The 25,652-nt window shown below is 38.7% G+C and overlaps 1 protein-coding gene across 1 annotated transcript; it reads left to right on the forward strand.

Moving 5' to 3' along the window:
• Positions 1 to 69: 69 nt before the first annotated feature.
• Positions 70 to 25,652, forward strand: LOC144604480 (matrix metalloproteinase-9-like). The gene is made up of 19 exons (XM_078418952.1): positions 70 to 193; positions 2,783 to 3,012; positions 4,811 to 4,959; positions 6,925 to 7,098; positions 7,709 to 7,882; positions 9,352 to 9,525; positions 10,136 to 10,309; positions 11,779 to 11,952; positions 12,563 to 12,736; positions 14,206 to 14,379; positions 14,990 to 15,163; positions 16,633 to 16,806; positions 17,417 to 17,590; positions 18,503 to 18,658; positions 18,770 to 19,010; positions 21,232 to 21,368; positions 22,147 to 22,303; positions 24,106 to 24,203; positions 24,403 to 25,652. The coding sequence occupies exons 1-19, from the start codon at positions 71 to 73 to the stop codon at positions 24,513 to 24,515; spliced, it is 3,144 nt and encodes a 1,047-aa protein (XP_078275078.1). The 5' UTR covers position 70; the 3' UTR covers positions 24,516 to 25,652.

Genomic DNA, 25,652 nt, shown 5'->3' on the forward strand with positions numbered 1-25,652 from the left:
CCAGCTCGGAGGAACAGAAGCATCTGAAGTACTTGAAACTCCAGCTGATCTTCCCCTTGCGCACAAAATGATGCTGATCGAGGTGTTGTTGACCTTCGCTCTGTTTGCACACAATTGCTTCAGTGCACCGACAATCCCCCTACCCGGAGCATTCCCTGGGGAGCAGAATGTGACTGACATTGAGATGGCAATGGTAAGATAAAAAGCAACTTTGGATTTTTTATGATTTAATCTTCATTTCACACTTTTGAGAATGTGATTGCATGTTCTTTGAGAAAATAAGTCGTAGTTTTAAATAACGGAAGTTCAGAAAGGAAATGTGGGTTCATGTTGCAAGTGACAATTTCATCATTTATCCTGTCAGACTAACTGTGGTGATGGAGGAGGGGTCCGTAGATAGAGATAAACAAGATGGTTAATCGGTTTAATAATCTCCCATGGATTTTTGAAAAGTCAGGTATGTTCTACCTAGCATTTCAAAATGTTAATTCCGCCGGAGCAAACAGAAACCAGTGAATGGAGTGAAGCAATGCTCCAAAATAGAATGAAGATATAAAGAAGCTGAATGTGGCACAACAAGCATCTGGAGTTACTGGAGTCAATGTTCCAACAAGAAAGTTGAAGAGCATTTAATAGAACGTCAATTTGAAATGGTTTGACTTAATTAGAAAATATATGTCCTTCAACTTTCTAACCTAGAGGATATATTTGTGTTAATTTCATAAAATTAGATAAAATCTACAACCTAAAAACTTTAATGCTTGGGTCCTGGTACTCTTTGCCAGTATCTATGCTCCCTTCAAGTCTTCATATCATATCATATCATATATATACAGCCGGAAACAGGCCTTTTCGGCCCACCAAGTCCGTGCCGCCCAGCGATCCCCGCACATTAACACTATCCTACACCCACTAGGGACAATTTTTACATTTACCCAGCCAATTAACCTACAAACCTTCTTCCTCTTCAATCTATCCAATCCACAATGTATACCTTTACTCAGAATTTGAGAACCCAATTGACAGTAAAGATGAAGATTATGAGGACAGCTTGGTAGAGATGAGCTTTGTGAAAATAGAGGTTGTGTTAGTAGCCTGGAGCTGACCAATGCAAATACTCTCGGGACAGATTCAAGTCCCGAAATGAAACAACTAACCTCAACTGGGAAGCAACTTTAGGAAATGCAATTGGTCTCAGAATCACTAAGCTGGGCAGAGATTCCAGCTTCTGATTGCGGTCCAGTTGGTAGTACCCCCAAGTGTATGGTTTCAGATATGGAAATGATTGGAATCTTTGTTTCACCTCACAATCATGAAGGTTACTAGCAGATATAGCTTTAATTAAACTGTTGATACATATAAGGAGTTTGTAGAGAGGGGGGACTAACTGGAAGTAACTTCAATCAATCTGGAGCTATAGTTGGCAGTATTTAATGTGTTTGGGAAAGCAGAAAATACCACAGTTCAATTGTGGTTTCCCAACACAAGTCCCAGGAATTACAATGTTCGTAGACATGATAGGATTTTTTTTATTAGTAAACATTAGTAAGCATTAATTTTAACACAAGCATAGATTGCCAATAAAATATTTCTGTAATTATAATCGGATCATTCATGTGTGTAAATTGCAATATGTTGTTTTTCAGGCTAAAGTTTACTACACCAGGATTTAACTGTGAAATATTTATCCTCTCCATTATTCAGGTTTAAATTAGTTGGAGTTAAATTTGAGAAAGTTCATCTTATGCAATTATATTTCAAAGTAAAAATAGAAAAATATGCAAATATGCAATAGGTCAATGGAGAGAGAAATTAGTTAAATGTGCCATGCCAATTATCTTTCTGATGAAGTAATTTTCTGGTTTTGTCTGAAGAGTTTTGTTTTCCAATAAACACCAGTAATATTATTTTTTATTATTTGTTATTATTGCAAATACTAATTTTGTGCAATCATAAAAATACAAACCAATAAAAGTCTCCATTTAAATCCAAAAATAAGCACTGATGATAATTGTGGAAATTAGCAAAAATTAAAATTTGCATTCTTACTATCTATTTATGAGGCAAACCTTATCAGAGTTACTCATTACATCTATTTATTAATTGAGAATGAATTGCAATATTTTTTATGTCAATGTTAGAGTTCCTGAGATGATTGTTCTTCCCATTTGATTGATTGTTTAATCATTCAGTTTGGATATCATCTCATATTTGCCCTCCGGTTTCAGTGGTAGCATGCTTACGATGCACAGTACACAGGACCCTTAAAACACCAAAAAAAATCCGAACAGCAAAGTCTTGTTCTGAACTGTAGCTGAGATGTCATGTGAGATATATAAGAATGTGGATTGTTTATATATGTTAAGTCTTGTGCAATCAGCAATGTTTTCCTGCTCATGGATCTTGCACAGTCAGTTCTAGCCCTGAGGTTAACCTGCTTGGATTTGCAATGGCTGGATGTTATCTTGTGCCAGGACCCATGTTGTATAAAAGAAGAATGTGAGCTCCTCTAATAGCTGTCATACATTGGGCTGTTAGTAGGAGGTACCAATATTGGTATGTTCTCTAAAATGTGCAAGAAACAAAATTAACAAATATTCCTATTCTGACCCTATTTGGTGACATCTACTGACCGCCATGCATTTGTGTGCGTATGTGTCTGTGACTGCATATGGAGATTATATAGTGTGATAGAGCATATGTGCAATATGTTCATTGCCAAGTCATCTCCAATGAATCTGGGAAAACACATCAATAATGCTCTACATTTTGCCATCTACAGATTTACCTTCAAAGATTTGGCTACGTGAATTTACAAGGGACAGACAATGCAATGTTTAGTCTAAAATCTGCCATCATAAAGGCACAAGGAAACTTAGGTCTGCCCGAAACAGGAAAATTTGATCCCTCCACACTCAGTGCCATGAGACAGCCACGCTGTGGGGTTCCTGATGTCCTGAGCTACAAGACGTTTGATGATAAAATTTGGGAGCACACCAATTTAACTTACAGGTGAGTACACGAAGAAAGCAGTTTTGCTCTAAGAAAAGTAGACACGAGCTATAGAAGTGTTCCAGTTTTAAATTGAAAACCATTAACAAATGTAGCAGTGATATACCAATTTCTACAAAGTAATCCACCAACATTAAATTAGACTCACAATTTGAGTCACTTCTTGAGCCCCTGATTAGCTCATAATTTTTGGGTTGCCGAGATAAATTAAGTAGCTGGCGACATAAAGGCTGAGGATGGTTTAGGGATATTAGATGTTCTGCAAGGCAGCACCGAAGTTAGCACTGGTACTATAACTATTCAATGTGCACGAGAAAGCTCCAGTGGCCACAGCCAGAAAGACCACAGTTATTCCACCATGGCTGCACCAGCCACATTGTTATTGCTGAGTTGTTTTGATTTATAAAATGTCATTTAGACTTGATACTTCAACCTATACCAACACAAATTCCATTGCAAACTCAAATTGCAAGGCAGAACTGACAGTGCATCAAGTCAAGTCAATTTATTTGTATAGCACATTTAAAAACAACCCACGTTGACCAAAGTGCTGCACATCTGACTAGGAAAAAAAAAAAGAAACATACAGTGGCAGGCAGCCAAACACAACGGCGCGGCCATCTTGAACAAAATGTTAATTCAATCACCCACAGTCCAACAATGATCACCCACAGTCCAACAATAAAAGCACTAAACAGGCACCCAAATTACCCAACCCCAAAAAACCCCCAAAACACAGTCCAACAATAGAAGCATTAAATAGGCATTCAAATCACACACCCTAAAACCCCCAAAAACACAGTCCAACAATAAAAGCATCAAACAGGCACTCAAACCACCCAACCCCAAAAAAACACACAAAAAAGAAACATCCATCAAAGAAACATCCATCACAGTGAGTCTCCTCCAGTCCTCTCCTCACTGTGATGGAAGGCCACAATGTCTTTCCCTTCTCCCGCTGTCCTCGCCCGCAGCCAGGTTGTTGTGGTTGCAGGCCGCACCGGACGGTCCACAGCGGGCCAAGCCCAAGGCGCGTCGCGTCGCAGCCACTCCCGCAGCCTCCGAAGACGGCCGGCTCCGCCGATGATAAGTCCGATCCGGGGCGGGCGAACACGCTGTCGCTGTCGCTGCCGCTGTTGTTGCACGTCGGGGCGGTCGTGGCTCCCGACATTGAAACCCCCGCCCAGCAGAGAAATATCCCGCGGCCATCTTAGGCCGCGCCGGACGGTGAAATGTCCGCGCCCCAAGCCCCGCGATTCGGGGCGGGCGAACACGCTGCCGCTGCCGGAGCTCCCGATGTCGGCATCCACGCGGCCCGAGCCTAAGGCGAGTCGCAGCCGCACCCGCAGCCTCCGAAGACGGCCGGCTCCGGTGGTGGTAAGTCCGATCCGCGGGCTCTGCGAACCAGAGCCCTGGAGGCCGACAGCTCCAGGAGTTGGGCCGATGGTAGGCCGCAGCAGGAACGGAGACACGGCCCAGAAAACGAAGGTCGGGTCTCCGTTCTGAAGGGACACATATTTATAGTGTTACAGTTTCCCCCTCCCCCCCACATACACACATAGTACACAAACACAAAAACACCACATCACAACTACAATTAAGACCAAAAAAACCAACAAAAACACAAAGACAAATGGACCGCAGGTGAGCGGCAGCTGCTAGGGCAGTGCCGCCATTTTGTTAGTTTTTTCAGTGACTTGCCAGAATAAGATTAAGCATAGTTTACACAAAGTAATATTCCATAGCATTGGCATGAAACGTGGAGTATCCTGGTGATTATTTTATTTTCTCCAAACAGAATACAAACATATACCCCTGATTTGGATCCATCGGTTGTTGATGACGCAATTGCTCGCGCATTCAAAGTGTGGAGTGATATCACTCCGTTAACCTTCTCTAGAATTTATGGTGGAGAAGCAGACATCATGATTAAATTCGGCAAAGAATGTGAGTAACCGGGCACTCAGTTATCTTCTTAATTCCGCTGGGCTTTACATTTTCATTTAAATTTTTTCTACAGCGTCATTTCTTGCGAATGAACTAAATTATAGGACTTCGATCATAACCCAACTAGAAAGGTGTACTTGACACAAGCTAAAGACTGAAGCTAAAGGCAGATATCAAAAGTATAATTGAAGGACACATTCTTAAATATCCTTCTTACACATTCTTAAATATTGTTGGCCTAATCGAAATGTTAGGCACTTCAATATCTTCAGATGATGGAGCACAAAATATTCAACTGCTCCATGCTGATGGATCTTGCTGAGAAGTGCATGTGGATCTAGGTTGAGGAATAACTTAGCTTTAGCTCTGTGCTCTTACCCCAGTTGAACAGTTTGCCGACATTCACTGACCGAGCTCTCATGTCTTTTACTGCCTACCTTAGGATTTGTAGATTTCTGGATCGCTGCCTCCATATATATGTTTCAATTCTATTTCTTGAAGGGCATGGAGATCCATATCCATTTGATGGAAAGGATGGTCTGTTGGCGCATGCCTACATGCCAGCCAAAGACCTGTATGGCGACCTGAGTGGTGATGCGCATTTTGATGATGATGAGTTCTGGACCTTGGGAAAAGGAGCAGATAACTAACCATGAATGCAAATCAGTGTAGCGTGGAACTCTAAAGCATTGCACTAGAGTTGAATGAAAAGGAGGAAATCAATGTGCACACAAACTAAAATTAGACAACTAACAATAGAGTTATCCTTCCAAAAAAAAGTCCTGGAGCATGTCTCTTTCCTTATTTCTCTGTCAGATAGTGTGTCCATGTGTATATTTGTGAGAAAGAGAGATATCTTTGAAGCTCTTCCATACTCTATTTGGTTTCAGAATATATAATTGCTCTGAAGTTAGAGCATGGGTCATTTAAACTGTCAACTTATGTTTAACGTTCCAAAAGAATTCCCTTGTGTCTCATTATCTAATAGGATGTTCAGAAACAAAGTTTAACAAAGTGTTTGTTTCAAATTCCAGTGACTGAAGAGTCAATTGCTTAGCTTCAGGAAGCAGGAAAACGACCCAGGGTTCGGTTTCTAACTATTTGAAAGTGCATTTGGATGTTGAATGAGTACAGGATCGATTTTTTGATCAATGATGCTCTTGCCGGTCAAATGGCTTAAATTCAGTGATTGAGCTAAGGGTTTCAAATTGGTCATTTGGATGACTCAAACAATGGTAACATAAACACGCCATTCATTATTTACACTGTTACCAGCTCAATTGATCAAGTTGGTCTATTTTGGGCTTTTGTGTTTCAAGGAGGATACTTTCAAGAGGATAGGGATGGTGTGGGATGTAGAATTGTAAAAAATAAATAAATAACTGAAATCTTTATCTTAAATCATTAATAGCTAATTCAAACCATGATCCATCATGGAGAAAATGAAAGCTTATGACTTTCAGATTCTGCTGAAGCCTTTAGTTGTTCCTATTTCATCATCCATCAATCTCAGCAAAGGTAACAGGAACATAGCTGAATTTGGCCTGAACAGTTTGCAGATCACAAAAGTGATAAAATGAACCGAAGGACCATTACTGATCACAACCTAAGATACGTGGTGCAGCACCCACGGATACACAACCGTTGAACTTTACAGACAAATGTTTTTAAGGGTTTTTATTAATATGCACAGTAGCTACCAACATATTCACTTACACAATAGGCAATAAATGGTCAATAGATGTCAGTTAAATGTATCATTGATTTCAGAGGTAAACCGGATAGACTAACACTCCAAGACCATCTCAAACTTTGTAACATTAGCTATTCAACAAAACTATTATCATTAAGAGGCTTCAGAACAACTCTTTCAATTGACATTTCTATAAAGGCATTACCATCATGAAAGTTTCTTTGTTATTGGTTACTTCAATTGTTTTGTTTTCCTTTCATTTTTTTGTGTAGTGCTTTACACCTTTGGTGGAAACAGTGACAGTTCACCTTGTGTGTTCCCTTTTGAATATGTTGGAAAGAGTTATGACCAGTGTACATCAGAGAGTCGTAATGATGGCCTCAGATGGTGTGCCACCACCAGCAACTATGATGTGGATAGAAAGTACGGCTTGTGTCCCAGTCCAGGTAACTATTCATATTTGAAAAGTTCTCTTCAATAATTGCAATCTGTTTTGTCAAAGCACATTGAATGTGATATACCTACTGCGACCAAGACTTAGCCAAGGAAGCAGTTTTTGTTCAGCAAATATTTATTCTGTGAAGGCCACTGCTCCAAAGTAATCTGCAACGTTGTCTTGGATTATACTTCAAGAAATACCACTTGCTATGGATGCTCTGAGAACTGTTTCTCCATGAATGCCAAACCCTGCCAAGTGGGTGAGACAAAAATGCAGAGCAAATTAACATATAAAATGGATCATCAGTTACAAATACCCATACTCTGTTTTTGCATAGACAGTTTTGAATATTAAAGATATTCACCAGAAGGTCAGGGATAAGAAAATGCAGCAAGGCCTCAAACCCCCAGCCAGCTTAACATCGAATTAAATTTGAATTACAAATGATCATGGCCTTTTGAGTAAAGTTTTCATCTGCCTGATTTAAATTTGTGGTTCACTCATTTTACATACTGTATCTTCTTCTAGCTCAACAGACCTTGAAGCTTTAATGTAGATTGAGCTCTTGGTAGCTCTTTCCTCCAAATCTTACCTCATTGCACATATTTTTCTTGCAGCTGATGCTGTGATAGGTGGCAATTCTGATGGCCAGCAGTGTACATTTCCTTTCAAATACTATGACCAGATGTACAATGAGTGTACCACCGATGGACGATCAGATGGGAAGACATGGTGTGCAACCACCAGTGACTATGATCAAGACAAAAAGTGGGGCTTCTGCCCTGATGCTGGTAAATATCAGTTCAACCTTTCACTGTTGCTCATTTTCCCTTGTGCCACTCTTCCACAATGCGATAACTAAAAAATCGGTATAGTGAACTATTCCTTGCAACAGTCTGTACAATCTGTTAAAATCACTTGCTGTCTTAAATTTGGGCAACATTTACTTTTCCACTGATCAGTGTAGCGTGGAACTCTAAAGCATTGCACTAGAGTTGAATGAAAAGGAGGAAATCAATGTGCACACAAACTAAAATTAGACAACTAACAATAGAGTTATCCTTCCAAAAAAAAGTCCTGGAGCATGTCTCTTTCCTTATTTCTCTGTCAGATAGTGTGTCCATGTGTATATTTGTGAGAAAGAGAGATATCTTTGAAGCTCTTCCATACTCTATTTGGTTTCAGAATATATAATTGCTCTGAAGTTAGAGCATGGGTCATTTAAACTGTCAACTTATGTTTAACGTTCCAAAAGAATTCCCTTGTGTCTCATTATCTAATAGGATGTTCAGAAACAAAGTTTAACAAAGTGTTTGTTTCAAATTCCAGTGACTGAAGAGTCAATTGCTTAGCTTCAGGAAGCAGGAAAACGACCCAGGGTTCGGTTTCTAACTATTTGAAAGTGCATTTGGATGTTGAATGAGTACAGGATCGATTTTTTGATCAATGATGCTCTTGCCGGTCAAATGGCTTAAATTCAGTGATTGAGCTAAGGGTTTCAAATTGGTCATTTGGATGACTCAAACAATGGTAACATAAACACGCCATTCATTATTTACACTGTTACCAGCTCAATTGATCAAGTTGGTCTATTTTGGGCTTTTGTGTTTCAAGGAGGATACTTTCAAGAGGATAGGGATGGTGTGGGATGTAGAATTGTAAAAAATAAATAAATAACTGAAATCTTTATCTTAAATCATTAATAGCTAATTCAAACCATGATCCATCATGGAGAAAATGAAAGCTTATGACTTTCAGATTCTGCTGAAGCCTTTAGTTGTTCCTATTTCATCATCCATCAATCTCAGCAAAGGTAACAGGAACATAGCTGAATTTGGCCTGAACAGTTTGCAGATCACAAAAGTGATAAAATGAACCGAAGGACCATTACTGATCACAACCTAAGATACGTGGTGCAGCACCCACGGATACACAACCGTTGAACTTTACAGACAAATGTTTTTAAGGGTTTTTATTAATATGCACAGTAGCTACCAACATATTCACTTACACAATAGGCAATAAATGGTCAATAGATGTCAGTTAAATGTATCATTGATTTCAGAGGTAAACCGGATAGACTAACACTCCAAGACCATCTCAAACTTTGTAACATTAGCTATTCAACAAAACTATTATCATTAAGAGGCTTCAGAACAACTCTTTCAATTGACATTTCTATAAAGGCATTACCATCATGAAAGTTTCTTTGTTATTGGTTACTTCAATTGTTTTGTTTTCCTTTCATTTTTTTGTGTAGTGCTTTACACCTTTGGTGGAAACAGTGACAGTTCACCTTGTGTGTTCCCTTTTGAATATGTTGGAAAGAGTTATGACCAGTGTACATCAGAGGGTCGTAATGATGGCCTCAGATGGTGTGCCACCACCAGCAACTATGATGTGGATAGAAAGTACGGCTTCTGTCCCAGTCCAGGTAACTATTCATATTTGAAAAGTTCTCTTCAATAATTGCAATCTGTTTTGTCAAAGCACATTGAATGTGATATACCTACTGCGACCAAGACTTAGCCAAGGAAGCAGTTTTTGTTCAGCAAATATTTATTCTGTGAAGGCCACTGCTCCAAAGTAATCTGCAACGTTGTCTTGGATTATACTTCAAGAAATACCACTTGCTATGGATGCTCTGAGAACTGTTTCTCCATGAATGCCAAACCCTGCCAAGTGGGTGAGACAAAAATGCAGAGCAAATTAACATATAAAATGGATCATCAGTTACAAATACCCATACTCTGTTTTTGCATAGACAGTTTTGAATATTAAAGATATTCACCAGAAGGTCAGGGATAAGAAAATGCAGCAAGGCCTCAAACCCCCAGCCAGCTTAACATCGAATTAAATTTGAATTACAAATGATCATGGCCTTTTGAGTAAAGTTTTCATCTGCCTGATTTAAATTTGTGGTTCACTCATTTTACACACTGTATCTTCTTCTAGCTCAACAGACCTTGAAGCTTTAATGTAGATTGAGCTCTTGGTAGCTCTTTCCTCCAAATCTTACCTCATTGCACATATTTTTCTTGCAGCTGATGCTGTGATAGGTGGCAATTCTGATGGCCAGCAGTGTACATTTCCTTTCAAATACTATGACCAGATGTACAATGAGTGTACCACCGATGGACGATCAGATGGGAAGACATGGTGTGCAACCACCAGTGACTATGATCAAGACAAAAAGTGGGGCTTCTGCCCTGATGCTGGTAAATATCAGTTCAACCTTTCACTGTTGCTCATTTTCCCTTGTGCCACTCTTCCACAATGCGATAACTAAAAAATCGGTATAGTGAACTATTCCTTGCAACAGTCTGTACAATCTGTTAAAATCACTTGCTGTCTTAAATTTGGGCAACATTTACTTTTCCACTGATCAGTGTAGCGTGGAACTCTAAAGCATTGCACTAGAGTTGAATGAAAAGGAGGAAATCAATGTGCACACAAACTAAAATTAGACAACTAACAATAGAGTTATCCTTCCAAAAAAAAGTCCTGGAGCATGTCTCTTTCCTTATTTCTCTGTCAGATAGTGTGTCCATGTGTATATTTGTGAGAAAGAGAGATATCTTTGAAGCTCTTCCATACTCTATTTGGTTTCAGAATATATAATTGCTCTGAAGTTAGCGCATGGGTCATTTAAACTGTCAACTTATGTTTAACGTTCCAAAAGAATTCCCTTGTGTCTCATTATCTAATAGGATGTTCAGAAACAAAGTTTAACAAAGTGTTTGTTTCAAATTCCAGTGACTGAAGAGTCAATTGCTTAGCTTCAGGAAGCAGGAAAACGACCCAGGGTTCGGTTTCTAACTATTTGAAAGTGCATTTGGATGTTGAATGAGTACAGGATCGATTTTTTGATCAATGATGCTCTTGCCGGTCAAATGGCTTAAATTCAGTGATTGAGCTAAGGGTTTCAAATTGGTCATTTGGATGACTCAAACAATGGTAACATAAACACGCCATTCATTATTTACACTGTTACCAGCTCAATTGATCAAGTTGGTCTATTTTGGGCTTTTGTGTTTCAAGGAGGATACTTTCAAGAGGATAGGGATGGTGTGGGATGTAGAATTGTAAAAAATAAATAAATAACTGAAATCTTTATCTTAAATCATTAATAGATAATTCAAACCATGATCCATCATGGAGAAAATGAAAGCTTATGACTTTCAGATTCTGCTGAAGCCTTTAGTTGTTCCTATTTCATCATCCATCAATCTCAGCAAAGGTAACAGGAACATAGCTGAATTTGGCCTGAACAGTTTGCAGATCACAAAAGTGATAAAATGAACCGAAGGACCATTACTGATCACAACCTAAGATACGTGGTGCAGCACCCACGGATACACAACCGTTGAACTTTACAGACAAATGTTTTTAAGGGTTTTTATTAATATGCACAGTAGCTACCAACATATTCACTTACACAATAGGCAATAAATGGTCAATAGATGTCAGTTAAATGTATCATTGATTTCAGAGGTAAACCGGATAGACTAACACTCCAAGACCATCTCAAACTTTGTAACATTAGCTATTCAACAAAACTATTATCATTAAGAGGCTTCAGAACAACTCTTTCAATTGACATTTCTATAAAGGCATTACCATCATGAAAGTTTCTTTGTTATTGGTTACTTCAATTGTTTTGTTTTCCTTTCATTTTTTTGTGTAGTGCTTTACACCTTTGGTGGAAACAGTGACAGTTCACCTTGTGTGTTCCCTTTTGAATATGTTGGAAAGAGTTATGACCAGTGTACATCAGAGGGTCGTAATGATGGCCTCAGATGGTGTGCCACCACCAGCAACTATGATGTGGATAGAAAGTACGGCTTCTGTCCCAGTCCAGGTAACTATTCATATTTGAAAAGTTCTCTTCAATAATTGCAATCTGTTTTGTCAAAGCACATTGAATGTGATATACCTACTGCGACCAAGACTTAGCCAAGGAAGCAGTTTTTGTTCAGCAAATATTTATTCTGTGAAGGCCACTGCTCCAAAGTAATCTGCAACGTTGTCTTGGATTATACTTCAAGAAATACCACTTGCTATGGATGCTCTGAGAACTGTTTCTCCATGAATGCCAAACCCTGCCAAGTGGGTGAGACAAAAATGCAGAGCAAATTAACATATAAAATGGATCATCAGTTACAAATACCCATACTCTGTTTTTGCATAGACAGTTTTGAATATTAAAGATATTCACCAGAAGGTCAGGGATAAGAAAATGCAGCAAGGCCTCAAACCCCCAGCCAGCTTAACATCGAATTAAATTTGAATTACAAATGATCATGGCCTTTTGAGTAAAGTTTTCATCTGCCTGATTTAAATTTGTGGTTCACTCATTTTACATACTGTATCTTCTTCTAGCTCAACAGACCTTGAAGCTTTAATGTAGATTGAGCTCTTGGTAGCTCTTTCCTCCAAATCTTACCTCATTGCACATATTTTTCTTGCAGCTGATGCTGTGATAGGTGGCAATTCTGATGGCCAGCAGTGTACATTTCCTTTCAAATACTATGACCAGATGTACAATGAGTGTACCACCGATGGACGATCAGATGGGAAGACATGGTGTGCAACCACCAGTGACTATGATCAAGACAAAAAGTGGGGCTTCTGCCCTGATGCTGGTAAATATCAGTTCAACCTTTCACTGTTGCTCATTTTCCCTTGTGCCACTCTTCCACAATGCGATAACTAAAAAATCGGTATAGTGAACTATTCCTTGCAACAGTCTGTACAATCTGTTAAAATCACTTGCTGTCTTAAATTTGGGCAACATTTACTTTTCCACTGATCAGTGTAGCGTGGAACTCTAAAGCATTGCACTAGAGTTGAATGAAAAGGAGGAAATCAATGTGCACACAAACTAAAATTAGACAACTAACAATAGAGTTATCCTTCCAAAAAAAAGTCCTGGAGCATGTCTCTTTCCTTATTTCTCTGTCAGATAGTGTGTCCATGTGTATATTTGTGAGAAAGAGAGATATCTTTGAAGCTCTTCCATACTCTATTTGGTTTCAGAATATATAATTGCTCTGAAGTTAGAGCATGGGTCATTTAAACTGTCAACTTATGTTTAACGTTCCAAAAGAATTCCCTTGTGTCTCATTATCTAATAGGATGTTCAGAAACAAAGTTTAACAAAGTGTTTGTTTCAAATTCCAGTGACTGAAGAGTCAATTGCTTAGCTTCAGGAAGCAGGAAAACGACCCAGGGTTCGGTTTCTAACTATTTGAAAGTGCATTTGGATGTTGAATGAGTACAGGATCGATTTTTTGATCAATGATGCTCTTGCCGGTCAAATGGCTTAAATTCAGTGATTGAGCTAAGGGTTTCAAATTGGTCATTTGGATGACTCAAACAATGGTAACATAAACACGCCATTCATTATTTACACTGTTACCAGCTCAATTGATCAAGTTGGTCTATTTTGGGCTTTTGTGTTTCAAGGAGGATACTTTCAAGAGGATAGGGATGGTGTGGGATGTAGAATTGTAAAAAATAAATAAATAACTGAAATCTTTATCTTAAATCATTAATAGCTAATTCAAACCATGATCCATCATGGAGAAAATGAAAGCTTATGACTTTCAGATTCTGCTGAAGCCTTTAGTTGTTCCTATTTCATCATCCATCAATCTCAGCAAAGGTAACAGGAACATAGCTGAATTTGGCCTGAACAGTTTGCAGATCACAAAAGTGATAAAATGAACCGAAGGACCATTACTGATCACAACCTAAGATACGTGGTGCAGCACCCACGGATACACAACCGTTGAACTTTACAGACAAATGTTTTTAAGGGTTTTTATTAATATGCACAGTAGCTACCAACATATTCACTTACACAATAGGCAATAAATGGTCAATAGATGTCAGTTAAATGTATCATTGATTTCAGAGGTAAACCAGATAGACTAACACTCCAAGACCATCTCAAACTTTGTAACATTAGCTATTCAACAAAACTATTATCATTAAGAGGCTTCAGAACAACTCTTTCAATTGACATTTCTATAAAGGCATTACCATCATGAAAGTTTCTTTGTTATTGGTTACTTCAATTGTTTTGTTTTCCTTTCATTTTTTTGTGTAGTGCTTTACACCTTTGGTGGAAACAGTGACAGTTCACCTTGTGTGTTCCCTTTTGAATATGTTGGAAAGAGTTATGACCAGTGTACATCAGAGGGTCGTAATGATGGCCTCAGATGGTGTGCCACCACCAGCAACTATGATGTGGATAGAAAGTACGGCTTCTGTCCCAGTCCAGGTAACTATTCATATTTGAAAAGTTCTCTTCAATAATTGCAATCTGTTTTGTCAAAGCACATTGAATGTGATATACCTACTGCGACCAAGACTTAGCCAAGGAAGCAGTTTTTGTTCAGCAAATATTTATTCTGTGAAGGCCACTGCTCCAAAGTAATCTGCAACGTTGTCTTGGATTATACTTCAAGAAATACCACTTGCTATGGATGCTCTGAGAACTGTTTCTCCATGAATGCCAAACCCTGCCAAGTGGGTGAGACAAAAATGCAGAGCAAATTAACATATAAAATGGATCATCAGTTACAAATACCCATACTCTGTTTTTGCATAGACAGTTTTGAATATTAAAGATATTCACCAGAAGGTCAGGGATAAGAAAATGCAGCAAGGCCTCAAACCCCCAGCCAGCTTAACATCGAATTAAATTTGAATTACAAATGATCATGGCCTTTTGAGTAAAGTTTTCATCTGCCTGATTTAAATTTGTGGTTCACTCATTTTACATACTGTATCTTCTTCTAGCTCAACAGACCTTGAAGCTTTAATGTAGATTGAGCTCTTGGTAGCTCTTTCCTCCAAATCTTACCTCATTGCACATATTTTTCTTGCAGCTGATGCTGTGATAGGTGGCAATTCTGATGGCCAGCAGTGTACATTTCCTTTCAAATACTATGACCAGATGTACAATGAGTGTACCACCGATGGACGATCAGATGGGAAGACATGGTGTGCAACCACCAGTGACTATGATCAAGACAAAAAGTGGGGCTTCTGCCCTGATGCTGGTAAATATCAGTTCAACCTTTCACTGTTGCTCATTTTCCCTTGTGCCACTCTTCCACAATGCGATAACTAAAAAATCGGTATAGTGAACTATTCCTTGCAACAGTCTGTACAATCTGTTAAAATCACTTGCTGTCTTAAATTTGGGCAACATTTACTTTTCCACTGATCAGTGTAGCGTGGAACTCTAAAGCATTGCACTAGAGTTGAATGAAAAGGAGGAAATCAATGTGCACACAAACTAAAATTAGACAACTAACAATAGAGTTATCCTTCCAAAAAAAAGTCCTGGAGCATGTCTCTTTCCTTATTTCTCTGTCAGATAGTGTGTCCATGTGTATATTTGTGAGAAAGAGAGATATCTTTGAAGCTCTTCCATACTCTATTTGGTTTCAGAATATATAATTGCTCTGAAGTTAGAGCATGGGTCATTTAAACTGTCAACTTATGTTTAACGTTCCAAAAGAATTCCCTTGTGTCTCATTATCTAATAGGATGTTCAGAAACAAAGTTTAACAAAGTGTTTGTTTCAAATTCCAGTGACTGAAGAGTCAATTGCTTAGCTTCAGGAAGCAGGAAAACGACCCAGGGTTCAGTTTCTAACTATTTGAAAGTGCATTTGGATGTTGAATGAGTACAGGATCGATTTTTTGATCAATGATGCTCTTGCCGGTCAAATGGCTTAAATTCAGTGATTGAGCTAAGGGTTTCAAATTGGTCATTTGGATGACTCAAACAATGGTAACATAAACACGCCATTCATTATTTACACTGTTACCAGCTCAATTGATCAAGTTGGTCTATTTTGGGCTTTTGTGTTTCAAGGAGGATACTTTCAAGAGGATAGGGATGGTGTGGGATGTAGAATTGTAAAAAATAAATAAATAACTGAAATCTTTATCTTAAATCATTAATAGCTAATTCAAACCATGATCCATCATGGAGAAAATGAAAGCTTATGACTTTCAGATTCTGCTGAAGCCTTTAGTTGTTCCTATTTCATCATCCATCAATCTCAGCAAAGGTAACAGGAACATAGCTGAATTTGGCCTGAACAGTTTGCAGATCACAAAAGTGATAAAATGAACCGAAGGACCATTACTGATCACAACCTAAGATACGTGGTGCAGCACCCACGGATACACAACCGTTGAACTTTACAGACAAATGTTTTTAAGGGTTTTTATTAATATGCACAGTAGCTACCAACATATTCACTTACACAATAGGCAATAAATGGTCAATAGATGTCAGTTAAATGTATCATTGATTTCAGAGGTAAACCGGATAGACTAACACTCCAAGACCATCTCAAACTTTGTAACATTAGCTATTCAACAAAACTATTATCATTAAGAGGCTTCAGAACAACTCTTTCAATTGACATTTCTATAAAGGCATTACCATCATGAAAGTTTCTTTGTTATTGGTTACTTCAATTGTTTTGTTTTCCTTTCATTTTTTTGTGTAGTGCTTTACACCTTTGGTGGAAACAGTGACAGTTCACCTTGTGTGTTCCCTTTTGAATATGTTGGAAAGAGTTATGACCAGTGTACATCAGAGGGTCGTAATGATGGCCTCAGATGGTGTGCCACCACCAGCAACTATGATGTGGATAGAAAGTACGGCTTCTGTCCCAGTCCAGGTAACTATTCATATTTGAAAAGTTCTCTTCAATAATTGCAATCTGTTTTGTCAAAGCACATTGAATGTGATATACCTACTGCGACCAAGACTTAGCCAAGGAAGCAGTTTTTGTTCAGCAAATATTTATTCTGTGAAGGCCACTGCTCCAAAGTAATCTGCAACGTTGTCTTGGATTATACTTCAAGAAATACCACTTGCTATGGATGCTCTGAGAACTGTTTCTCCATGAATGCCAAACCCTGCCAAGTGGGTGAGACAAAAATGCAGAGCAAATTAACATATAAAATGGATCATCAGTTACAAATACCCATACTCTGTTTTTGCATAGACAGTTTTGAATATTAAAGATATTCACCAGAAGGTCAGGGATAAGAAAATGCAGCAAGGCCTCAAACCCCCAGCCAGCTTAACATCGAATTAAATTTGAATTACAAATGATCATGGCCTTTTGAGTAAAGTTTTCATCTGCCTGATTTAAATTTGTGGTTCACTCATTTTACATACTGTATCTTCTTCTAGCTCAACAGACCTTGAAGCTTTAATGTAGATTGAGCTCTTGGTAGCTCTTTCCTCCAAATCTTACCTCATTGCACATATTTTTCTTGCAGCTGATGCTGTGATAGGTGGCAATTCTGATGGCCAGCAGTGTACATTTCCTTTCAAATACTATGACCAGATGTACAATGAGTGTACCACCGATGGACGATCAGATGGGAAGACATGGTGTGCAACCACCAGTGACTATGATCAAGACAAAAAGTGGGGCTTCTGCCCTGATGCTGGTAAATATCAGTTCAACCTTTCACTGTTGCTCATTTTCCCTTGTGCCACTCTTCCACAATGCGATAACTAAAAAATCGGTATAGTGAACTATTCCTTGCAACAGTCTGTACAATCTGTTAAAATCACTTGCTGTCTTAAATTTGGGCAACATTTACTTTTCCACTGATCAGTGTAGCGTGGAACTCTAAAGCATTGCACTAGAGTTGAATGAAAAGGAGGAAATCAATGTGCACACAAACTAAAATTAGACAACTAACAATAGAGTTATCCTTCCAAAAAAAAGTCCTGGAGCATGTCTCTTTCCTTATTTCTCTGTCAGATAGTGTGTCCATGTGTATATTTGTGAGAAAGAGAGATATCTTTGAAGCTCTTCCATACTCTATTTGGTTTCAGAATATATAATTGCTCTGAAGTTAGAGCATGGGTCATTTAAACTGTCAACTTATGTTTAACGTTCCAAAAGAATTCCCTTGTGTCTCATTATCTAATAGGATGTTCAGAAACAAAGTTTAACAAAGTGTTTGTTTCAAATTCCAGTGACTGAAGAGTCAATTGCTTAGCTTCAGGAAGCAGGAAAACGACCCAGGGTTCGGTTTCTAACTATTTGAAAGTGCATTTGGATGTTGAATGAGTACAGGATCGATTTTTTGATCAATGATGCTCTTGCCGGTCAAATGGCTTAAATTCAGTGATTGAGCTAAGGGTTTCAAATTGGTCATTTGGATGACTCAAACAATGGTAACATAAACACGCCATTCATTATTTACACTGTTACCAGCTCAATTGATCAAGTTGGTCTATTTTGGGCTTTTGTGTTTCAAGGAGGATACTTTCAAGAGGATAGGGATGGTGTGGGATGTAGAATTGTAAAAAATAAATAAATAACTGAAATCTTTATCTTTTTTATGTAGGTTACAGTCTATTTTTAGTGGCAGCCCATGAGTTTGGACATTCTCTGGGATTAGATCATTCAACTGTAAAAGATGCCCTTATGTACCCAATGTACACATACAAAGAAAACTTCAAGTTAAGCCCAGATGACATTGCAGGAATTCAGCATCTATATGGTATGGTCAGTTCTATTATTCCAAGCTATGGGCCAAAGCACAAAGTATTTTGCCGTGATGTTAAGATAAGATATTTTATGTAGACGTTCATGGATTTTATTGCAATCACAGGATCAAAATCAAGTTCTACAACCAGCTCAACAATGGTACCAGATTCAACAACAGTGGCACCAGTTTCAACAAGAGTGCCACCGGTTTCAACAACAGTGGCTCCAGTTTCAACAACAGTGGCACCAGTTCCAACAGCTGTTCTCACCACAACCACTGTTGAGCCGCCTATAGATATCTGCAGAGTGAATATTTTTGATGCAGTTGCAAGTATCAAGGACACACTTCATTTCATCAAGAATGGGTAAGCAATCATTGCTTTGTTCCATTAATTATTTAAGGTGGTGTAAACAGAAAGTAAAAGCATTTTATTTGAGGAAATCAACCAGAACATAATGATGCTGTTTGCTCCTTCAAGCCTGTTCTGTCATGCAGCAGCATTGTGACTGATCTATTGGTCCTAATTCTCATGACCAAATTGTCATCAGAATTCTGTGACAATTGTGTCACATAAAATCGATGAGAATTGTGTTTGTATCAACCCACCTTTATTCCATGAATCATCGGGTATTGACTAACCTGTCATTTTATTGTGGAGCCATTTACACTTCAACAATATATTGTGTGAACAAATATTTCCTAATTTACTTCTTAGTTGTGAAGCTCCAAATGTCTTCTTCTCTCAGACACTGTCTTTCAATCCTGTAGTTTTTCGATCCCCAAAGCAAATAAATCGATCATTTAGTCTTCCTCATTCCTGGGAAAACAAGTGAAATATGCATGATCTTGCATCACAATTTAACATCTGGAACTATGGTGACATAGTGTTGAGGTTATGCCACACTCCTTCAGAGACTCATCTTGGGAGTAGCAGTAAATAAGACAACACTTCGATGTCATTGAGACATTACTCAATCTGCCATCAGTCTCCTTGTCTTCCTGGTACTGTATTTGTAATGCTGCATATATATTTTCTCAAGAGACCATTTTCCTTTGTGCAGACATTCAGATAAAATTTCCATTAGAGTAGGAACATGATGGCCAACTAAATTTGACAGCTTTTGGAGAGAGCAGTTGAAATAGAAGTAGGTCATATACATACATAGTTATGAACATGCCTTAATACTCTTTATGTTATGCGGGGGTGGGGGGGAGGAGAGGGAGGGGGAGTCCATGAAGCACCCCCTTCCTTTTTGCCTCAATCTCACCCCCACCCCCGACAACTCCTTCAGGCAACAACTGCTGCAATATTTGGAAGGGCAACACAATGCCACAGTTGTATCAATATGTCTTTCATTCTGACTGCAGCACATACCTTATCTAATGTCTGATATTTAAAGTGTGTTAGTACAAGGGGTATTTGAGGTAAACAGCAAAATTCTGCTGCTGAGGCTGGATGAAAAGTGAGGGGGGGGTACTTCAGTAGGAGAAGGGATGTTGGGCAAACAACCCATTTCTGTTCTCTAAATGTTGTCAGTGCAAAAGGCAACATAGAGATTCAGATTGTGGGGTAAAGGTTGTATTGTGGCGCGTCGATAGAGGCCCGAAATAAAGGCAAGGAGCCAGGTATTTCGGGGGCGTTATGTTTTATTATACCTCGGTTATCAGACGGGTCGAGTCTGCCAGAATGGCTTCGCGCCCAAAACCTTGTCCTTATATACATGGCACCGGACCGCCCCCCTGGACTGGTCCATTCCCGTGCCGAGGGGTCGGTAGTAGTATGGCCCGACCCTTGGGAGCCGCCACAGGACCCCCCCCCAGAACCGGAGGCACGATACGCACTGGTGGTCGCACAACCCGACCGGACCGCGTACGGTAATCGGTCGACAGAGGGGCCGGCGGAGGCACAGGTGGTGGGTCCCGGAAGGGTGGGCGACCTCGTGGCCGAGGTTGGTCAATGTCTAAGTGGGCCAGCTTCAGGCGGTCAATTGACATGGCCTCCGGCCGGCCCCCCAATCACGTCGAGGTCACCAATGTGGCGCGTCGATAGAGGTCCGAAATAAAGGCAAGGAGCCAGGTATTTCGGGGGCGTTATGTTTTATTATACCTCGGTTATCAGACGGGTCGAGTCTGCCGGAATGGCTTCGCGCCCAAAACCTTGTCCTTATATACATGGTACCGAGGGGTCGGTAGTAGTATGGCCCGACCCTTGGGAGCCGCCACAGGATGTTGTGGTATACTGCTTAAATCACTGGCTTAGGATCGAGTGGTCTATTCCATTGATCCAGAGAAATGGGATCACATGTTCATCACAATAGATGAGAAAATTCAAGTCATTAAATAAGTATGGAAATTGCAAAAAAAACATAGAGCTGATCTCAGTAATGATGAATATGAAATCACAGAATTGTTTTAGTCAGTTTCATTACATAAATCTACTACTACAGAATTCAAGTAACTCAAGTAATCCCCGAAAGATAGTTAAATCTTAACTGCCTTTGCTTGACAATGGATGGACAGAATTGTTGGCCTTGCTACTGATATCTATGCTGCACTGAATATCATGATTTTACTTTTACTTCTAGAAATGTCTGGAAATTTGCCCCAACAAAGAAAATTGTCAAAGGACCAATTCCAATTGCAAAGCTGTGGCCAAAAGCACCTTCCAAAATTGATGCTGTATTTGAAGATATATATAGCAAGGACGTTTACATTTTCTCAGGTTGGTTTGAGTTATTGAGAAATAATTATTTTCAAAAAAGTATTTGGACAATGTTATCATCTAAACCAGATAATGGGATGATTTACATTAAACACTTAGAAAGACTAACTTTTTGCAAAAGACTCAATGTTTAATATTAATTTAACCTAGTTGTGTTGGAATAGATTTGTTTTATTTTGTATAAATTAGTGTGAATTAGTACGAGACAGGAAACAGAATTATTTGTCAGGAAATGGTCTTAAAAACAGACAACCCGTCAGACATGAATAATAACATACTACTTTTGTATACTCACAGACAATTATAGATTGTACACCCTTTCTAAATTTAGATTCACTCCTCTTTACCTTGAACATACTTTGCTTTTTTAACGTGGAATAAATGATTTTGTCCAACTATGTCATGCTGAAATTGTGCTTAATGGAAACCCTAATGACTTGTCTGTTTAACCTATTGATCACCACTTTGCATTAAAGTCAATGCAATAAATGCCTTAGGCTAAAAGTTGTTGTTGACAATTGTACCACATGAGGATGTAATAATAATAATAATAATCCATTTATTTTATATAGCGCCTTATCACATGCTCAAAGCGCTTATACATTATAACATTTTGCACAGAACTATTTTAACATAGGCAGTGTTCATTTATTGGTGTTATAGTTGTGTATTACCTTCCTCCACTGCAAGTGGTAATTACTGAGGTGATAAAGTTCTGTTAATGTTCCCTCGTATTGCTGTAACTTCAAATTAAGCTGTTCCTTTATATTTTGTACAGGGCAATCATACTGGGTGTTTTCTGGCACCAGGCTGCTGCAGGGTTACCCTAAGGACATTAGGAAACTGGGCATTGATGACCATGTGCAACGGATAGTCGGTGGCATTATGTTAAACCGAAAAAATGTGCAGCTGTTTGGTGGGCAGAAGGTCTGGAGGTGAGCAGAAAGTGTAAAGAGTTCAGAGCTGAGACATTCTCACACAGTAATGTTTTGATATGCTATATACATGCATATAATCAAAATACTGATGGCTAAATGTGACTGGGCATTTTCTATGCACATTACATGCTTTCCCAACTGTGATCCAAGTCCACATTGCAGCTTTTGCAGACACACATTATCTAAATGATATCAAATGGCATGCAAGACTTCTGTTTTCACATCACTAGTACAACCATCACCAGTTGCAGACCAGCTCCAGCCACTCACACTGCAGTAGAGGGAGAGGCGAATAAAAGGGTCCAAATCATTTAGTGTCTCATGAATAAAGTCGAGTAGAGTCACAGCATGGAAATGTACCTGTCTAAATGTTTCTTAAGCATTTAAGCAAGACAGGTACCTGTCTCAACTGCTTCCTCCGGCAGCTTATTCCATACACCTACCACCCTTTTTGTAGAAAAAAGTTTCCCCTCAGATTCCTATTAAATCTTTCCCCCCACACCTTTAACCTATGTCCTCTGGTTCTTAATTCCTCTACTCTGGGTAAAAGATGCTGTGCATTTACTCTATCTATTCCTATCATGATCTTGTATATAAGATAAACCCCCCATCTTCCTATAAGGAATAAAGTCCTAACCTTCTCAACCTCTCCCTATAGCTCAGGCCCTAGAGACCTGGCAACATCCTCATGAATCTTTTCCACACCCTTTCTAGCTTAACATCTCTCCTATAACAGGTTGGTCAACACTGAACATAACACTGGTGAATATGGTCTCACCAATGTCTTATACAACTGTAACATGATCTCCCAACTTCGATACTCAATATGTGTAGGAAGGAACTGCAGGTGCTGGTTTACACCGTAGACACAAAATGTTGGAGTAACTCAGCGGGACAGGCAATATATTTGAAGAGAAATAATGGGTGACGTTTTGGGTAGAGACCCTTCTTCTGACTGAATGTCAGGGGAGAGGGAGACATAGAGATATGGAAGGGTATGGTGTAAAAACACAAAGCAAAGGGGATGATGATCAAGGAAATGTAGAATGGTACATTTTTAGCAATGGGGAAGGTGACAACGAGGCATACGATCAGTAAAAATTTAATCAGGAGGGCAGTGAAATAGGGTGAGGGCAGGACGGAGAGAGAGGGAATGCAAGGGTTACCTCATGTTAGAGAGATCATTAATCATACCGCCTAGTTGTATGCTGCTCAAGCGACAAATGAGGTGTTGTTCCTCCAATTTGCATTGGGCCTCACTCTGACAGTGGAGGAGGCCCAAGACAGAAAGGTCAGTATGAGAATGGGAGGTGGAGTTAAAGTGTTTAGCTATTGGGAGATCACGCAGTCCTAGGCGGACTGAGCAGAGGTGTTCAGCGAAGGAATACCCAAGCCTGCGCTTGGTCTAGCCGATATATTGGAGCTCATATCTGGAACAGCGGATACACTACCGAAGCCACTTTTCTCTGCAATCGCAGAATATGCACTTTAATTCCCTTCTCTCCCTCCCTTTACCCTTCCACATCTCTATGTCTCCCAGTCTGAAGAAGGATTTCGACCCGAAGCTTCACCCATTTCGTCTCTCCAGAGATGCTGTCTGGCCTGTTGAGTTACTCCAGTATTTCGTGTTTATCTTTTAAGTTAAACTAATGCATGTATAAGAAAAAATTAAACTAATGCATGTATTTCTGGAACTGTGTTTTAAAGTAAAATTTTGTTTTGTACTTAATCAGTCAATTCCATCTGTCAATGGAAGACTTGCATTCAACTTAAGAACATGTTTTATGTCTGATATTCAGGTTCAACATGGAAACACAGAGAGTCGACAGGGTCAGCAAGATTTATGATGATTTCCATCACGTGCCTATTGATTCCAACATTGTATTCATGCACCAAAGTAAGTTTATCATAAAGATTGCAACTATAAATATCAAACCACTATGCAATATTGTTATATTATTATTTGCTAAACCAACTACGTTCAATCAAACAGAAACGATCTGCAATATGCAAAACGATGACTTTTTGCAGCCTTGTGGTTAAATTGCTGGTCTCGTTACCAACGCCACTTAACATTCTAATTCATTCTCTTTCAGTGAGCTTCTACTTCCTCCGTGATGGGTATTTCTGGAAAATGGACAACCACTATCGGGTTACTTGTGTGGGATATGTCATGAGTGACCTAGTGAACTGCAAACCACAAAAATGAACTTCCAGACCAGCATCCCCTGGACAAAGAATGATTCTGTAATTTATTGTGTTAATGTTCTTATGTTACCTTTTCGCCTCACAGCATTATCCTTGAGTTTTCTTTTGCTTTCAATTTTACTGGGAGGCCCTCAAAGGATAAGAAATTTATGCCAAGACTTTATCAAGGAAAAAAGTGAAAGTATAAAAGTAAAATTGAAACATCATTTATAAAGGATTAAATCATCATTCGTAAAATATAAATTGAGGGGAATGAAGGAATAACGTTTTGCAGTTGGAACGTTAAAGGTATTAATGAACTAATTAAGAGAGGTAAAGTCTAAGCACATTTAAAAGCAATTAAAGCTGACGTGATTTTCATCCAAGAAACACATTTAAAAAAAGATGCCGAGCATAGGCTGAAAGCTAAATGGATAGATAAAACATATCATTCTTCTTTTACACATAAATCAAGAGGCGTAGCAATATTATTTCGGAAAGGTACTTTATTCAAACATACATCAACTATAACCGATAAGTTTGGCAGATACATTATTGTAATAGGAGAATTAAATGCACAAAAAAATGATTTTTGTCAATGTATATGGACCAAACTTTGATAGTCCACTGTTCTTTAAGAAAATATTTAACTGCATTCCGGAAATAGCACAACATAACTTAGTAATTGGAGGAGATTTAAATTGTACTTTAGATTCCTATTTAGACAGATCAACAAGACAAAGGAAAACCAAATCACATTCCAGTGACTTATTAAATGCATATATGGATACTAGTAATATTAAAGATGTTTGGAGAGTGGAAAACCCAACTGGACGAGAATACTCATTTTATTCACCTGTACATAAAACCTATTCAAGAATAGATTATTTTTTGGTCGACGCTAAACTTATCTCACTCACTTATAATTCAAAATACCATAATATTACAATCTCAGATCATGCACCTTTAACATTTATGATTAAAATAAATGGTAAAATGGAAAAACGGGGACAATGGAGATTTAACCCACAAATATTAAAAAATAAAACAACTCAGGAATATATTATAGAACAGATTAAGATTTTTTTCGAAATAAATGATAAACCGGAAATATCTTCTGCCCTACTATGGGAAACTTTTAAAGCATATGTCCGTGGAA

The sequence above is a fragment of the Rhinoraja longicauda genome, chromosome 22 (genome assembly GCF_053455715.1).
Source record: "Rhinoraja longicauda isolate Sanriku21f chromosome 22, sRhiLon1.1, whole genome shotgun sequence".
In the NCBI taxonomy this organism is placed as follows: domain Eukaryota; kingdom Metazoa; phylum Chordata; class Chondrichthyes; order Rajiformes; family Arhynchobatidae; genus Rhinoraja; species Rhinoraja longicauda.

Coding starts and splice junctions, on each gene's coding strand:
- LOC144604480 (XM_078418952.1), top strand. CDS start 71: ATGCTGATCGAGGTGTTGTTGACCTTCGCTCTGTTTGCACACAATTGC. Junction 14,380..14,989: donor CGGCTTCTGTCCCAGTCCAG/GTAACTATTCAT, acceptor TTTTTCTTGCAG/CTGATGCTGTGATAGGTGGC. Junction 22,304..24,105: donor GGTGGGCAGAAGGTCTGGAG/GTGAGCAGAAAG, acceptor TCTGATATTCAG/GTTCAACATGGAAACACAGA.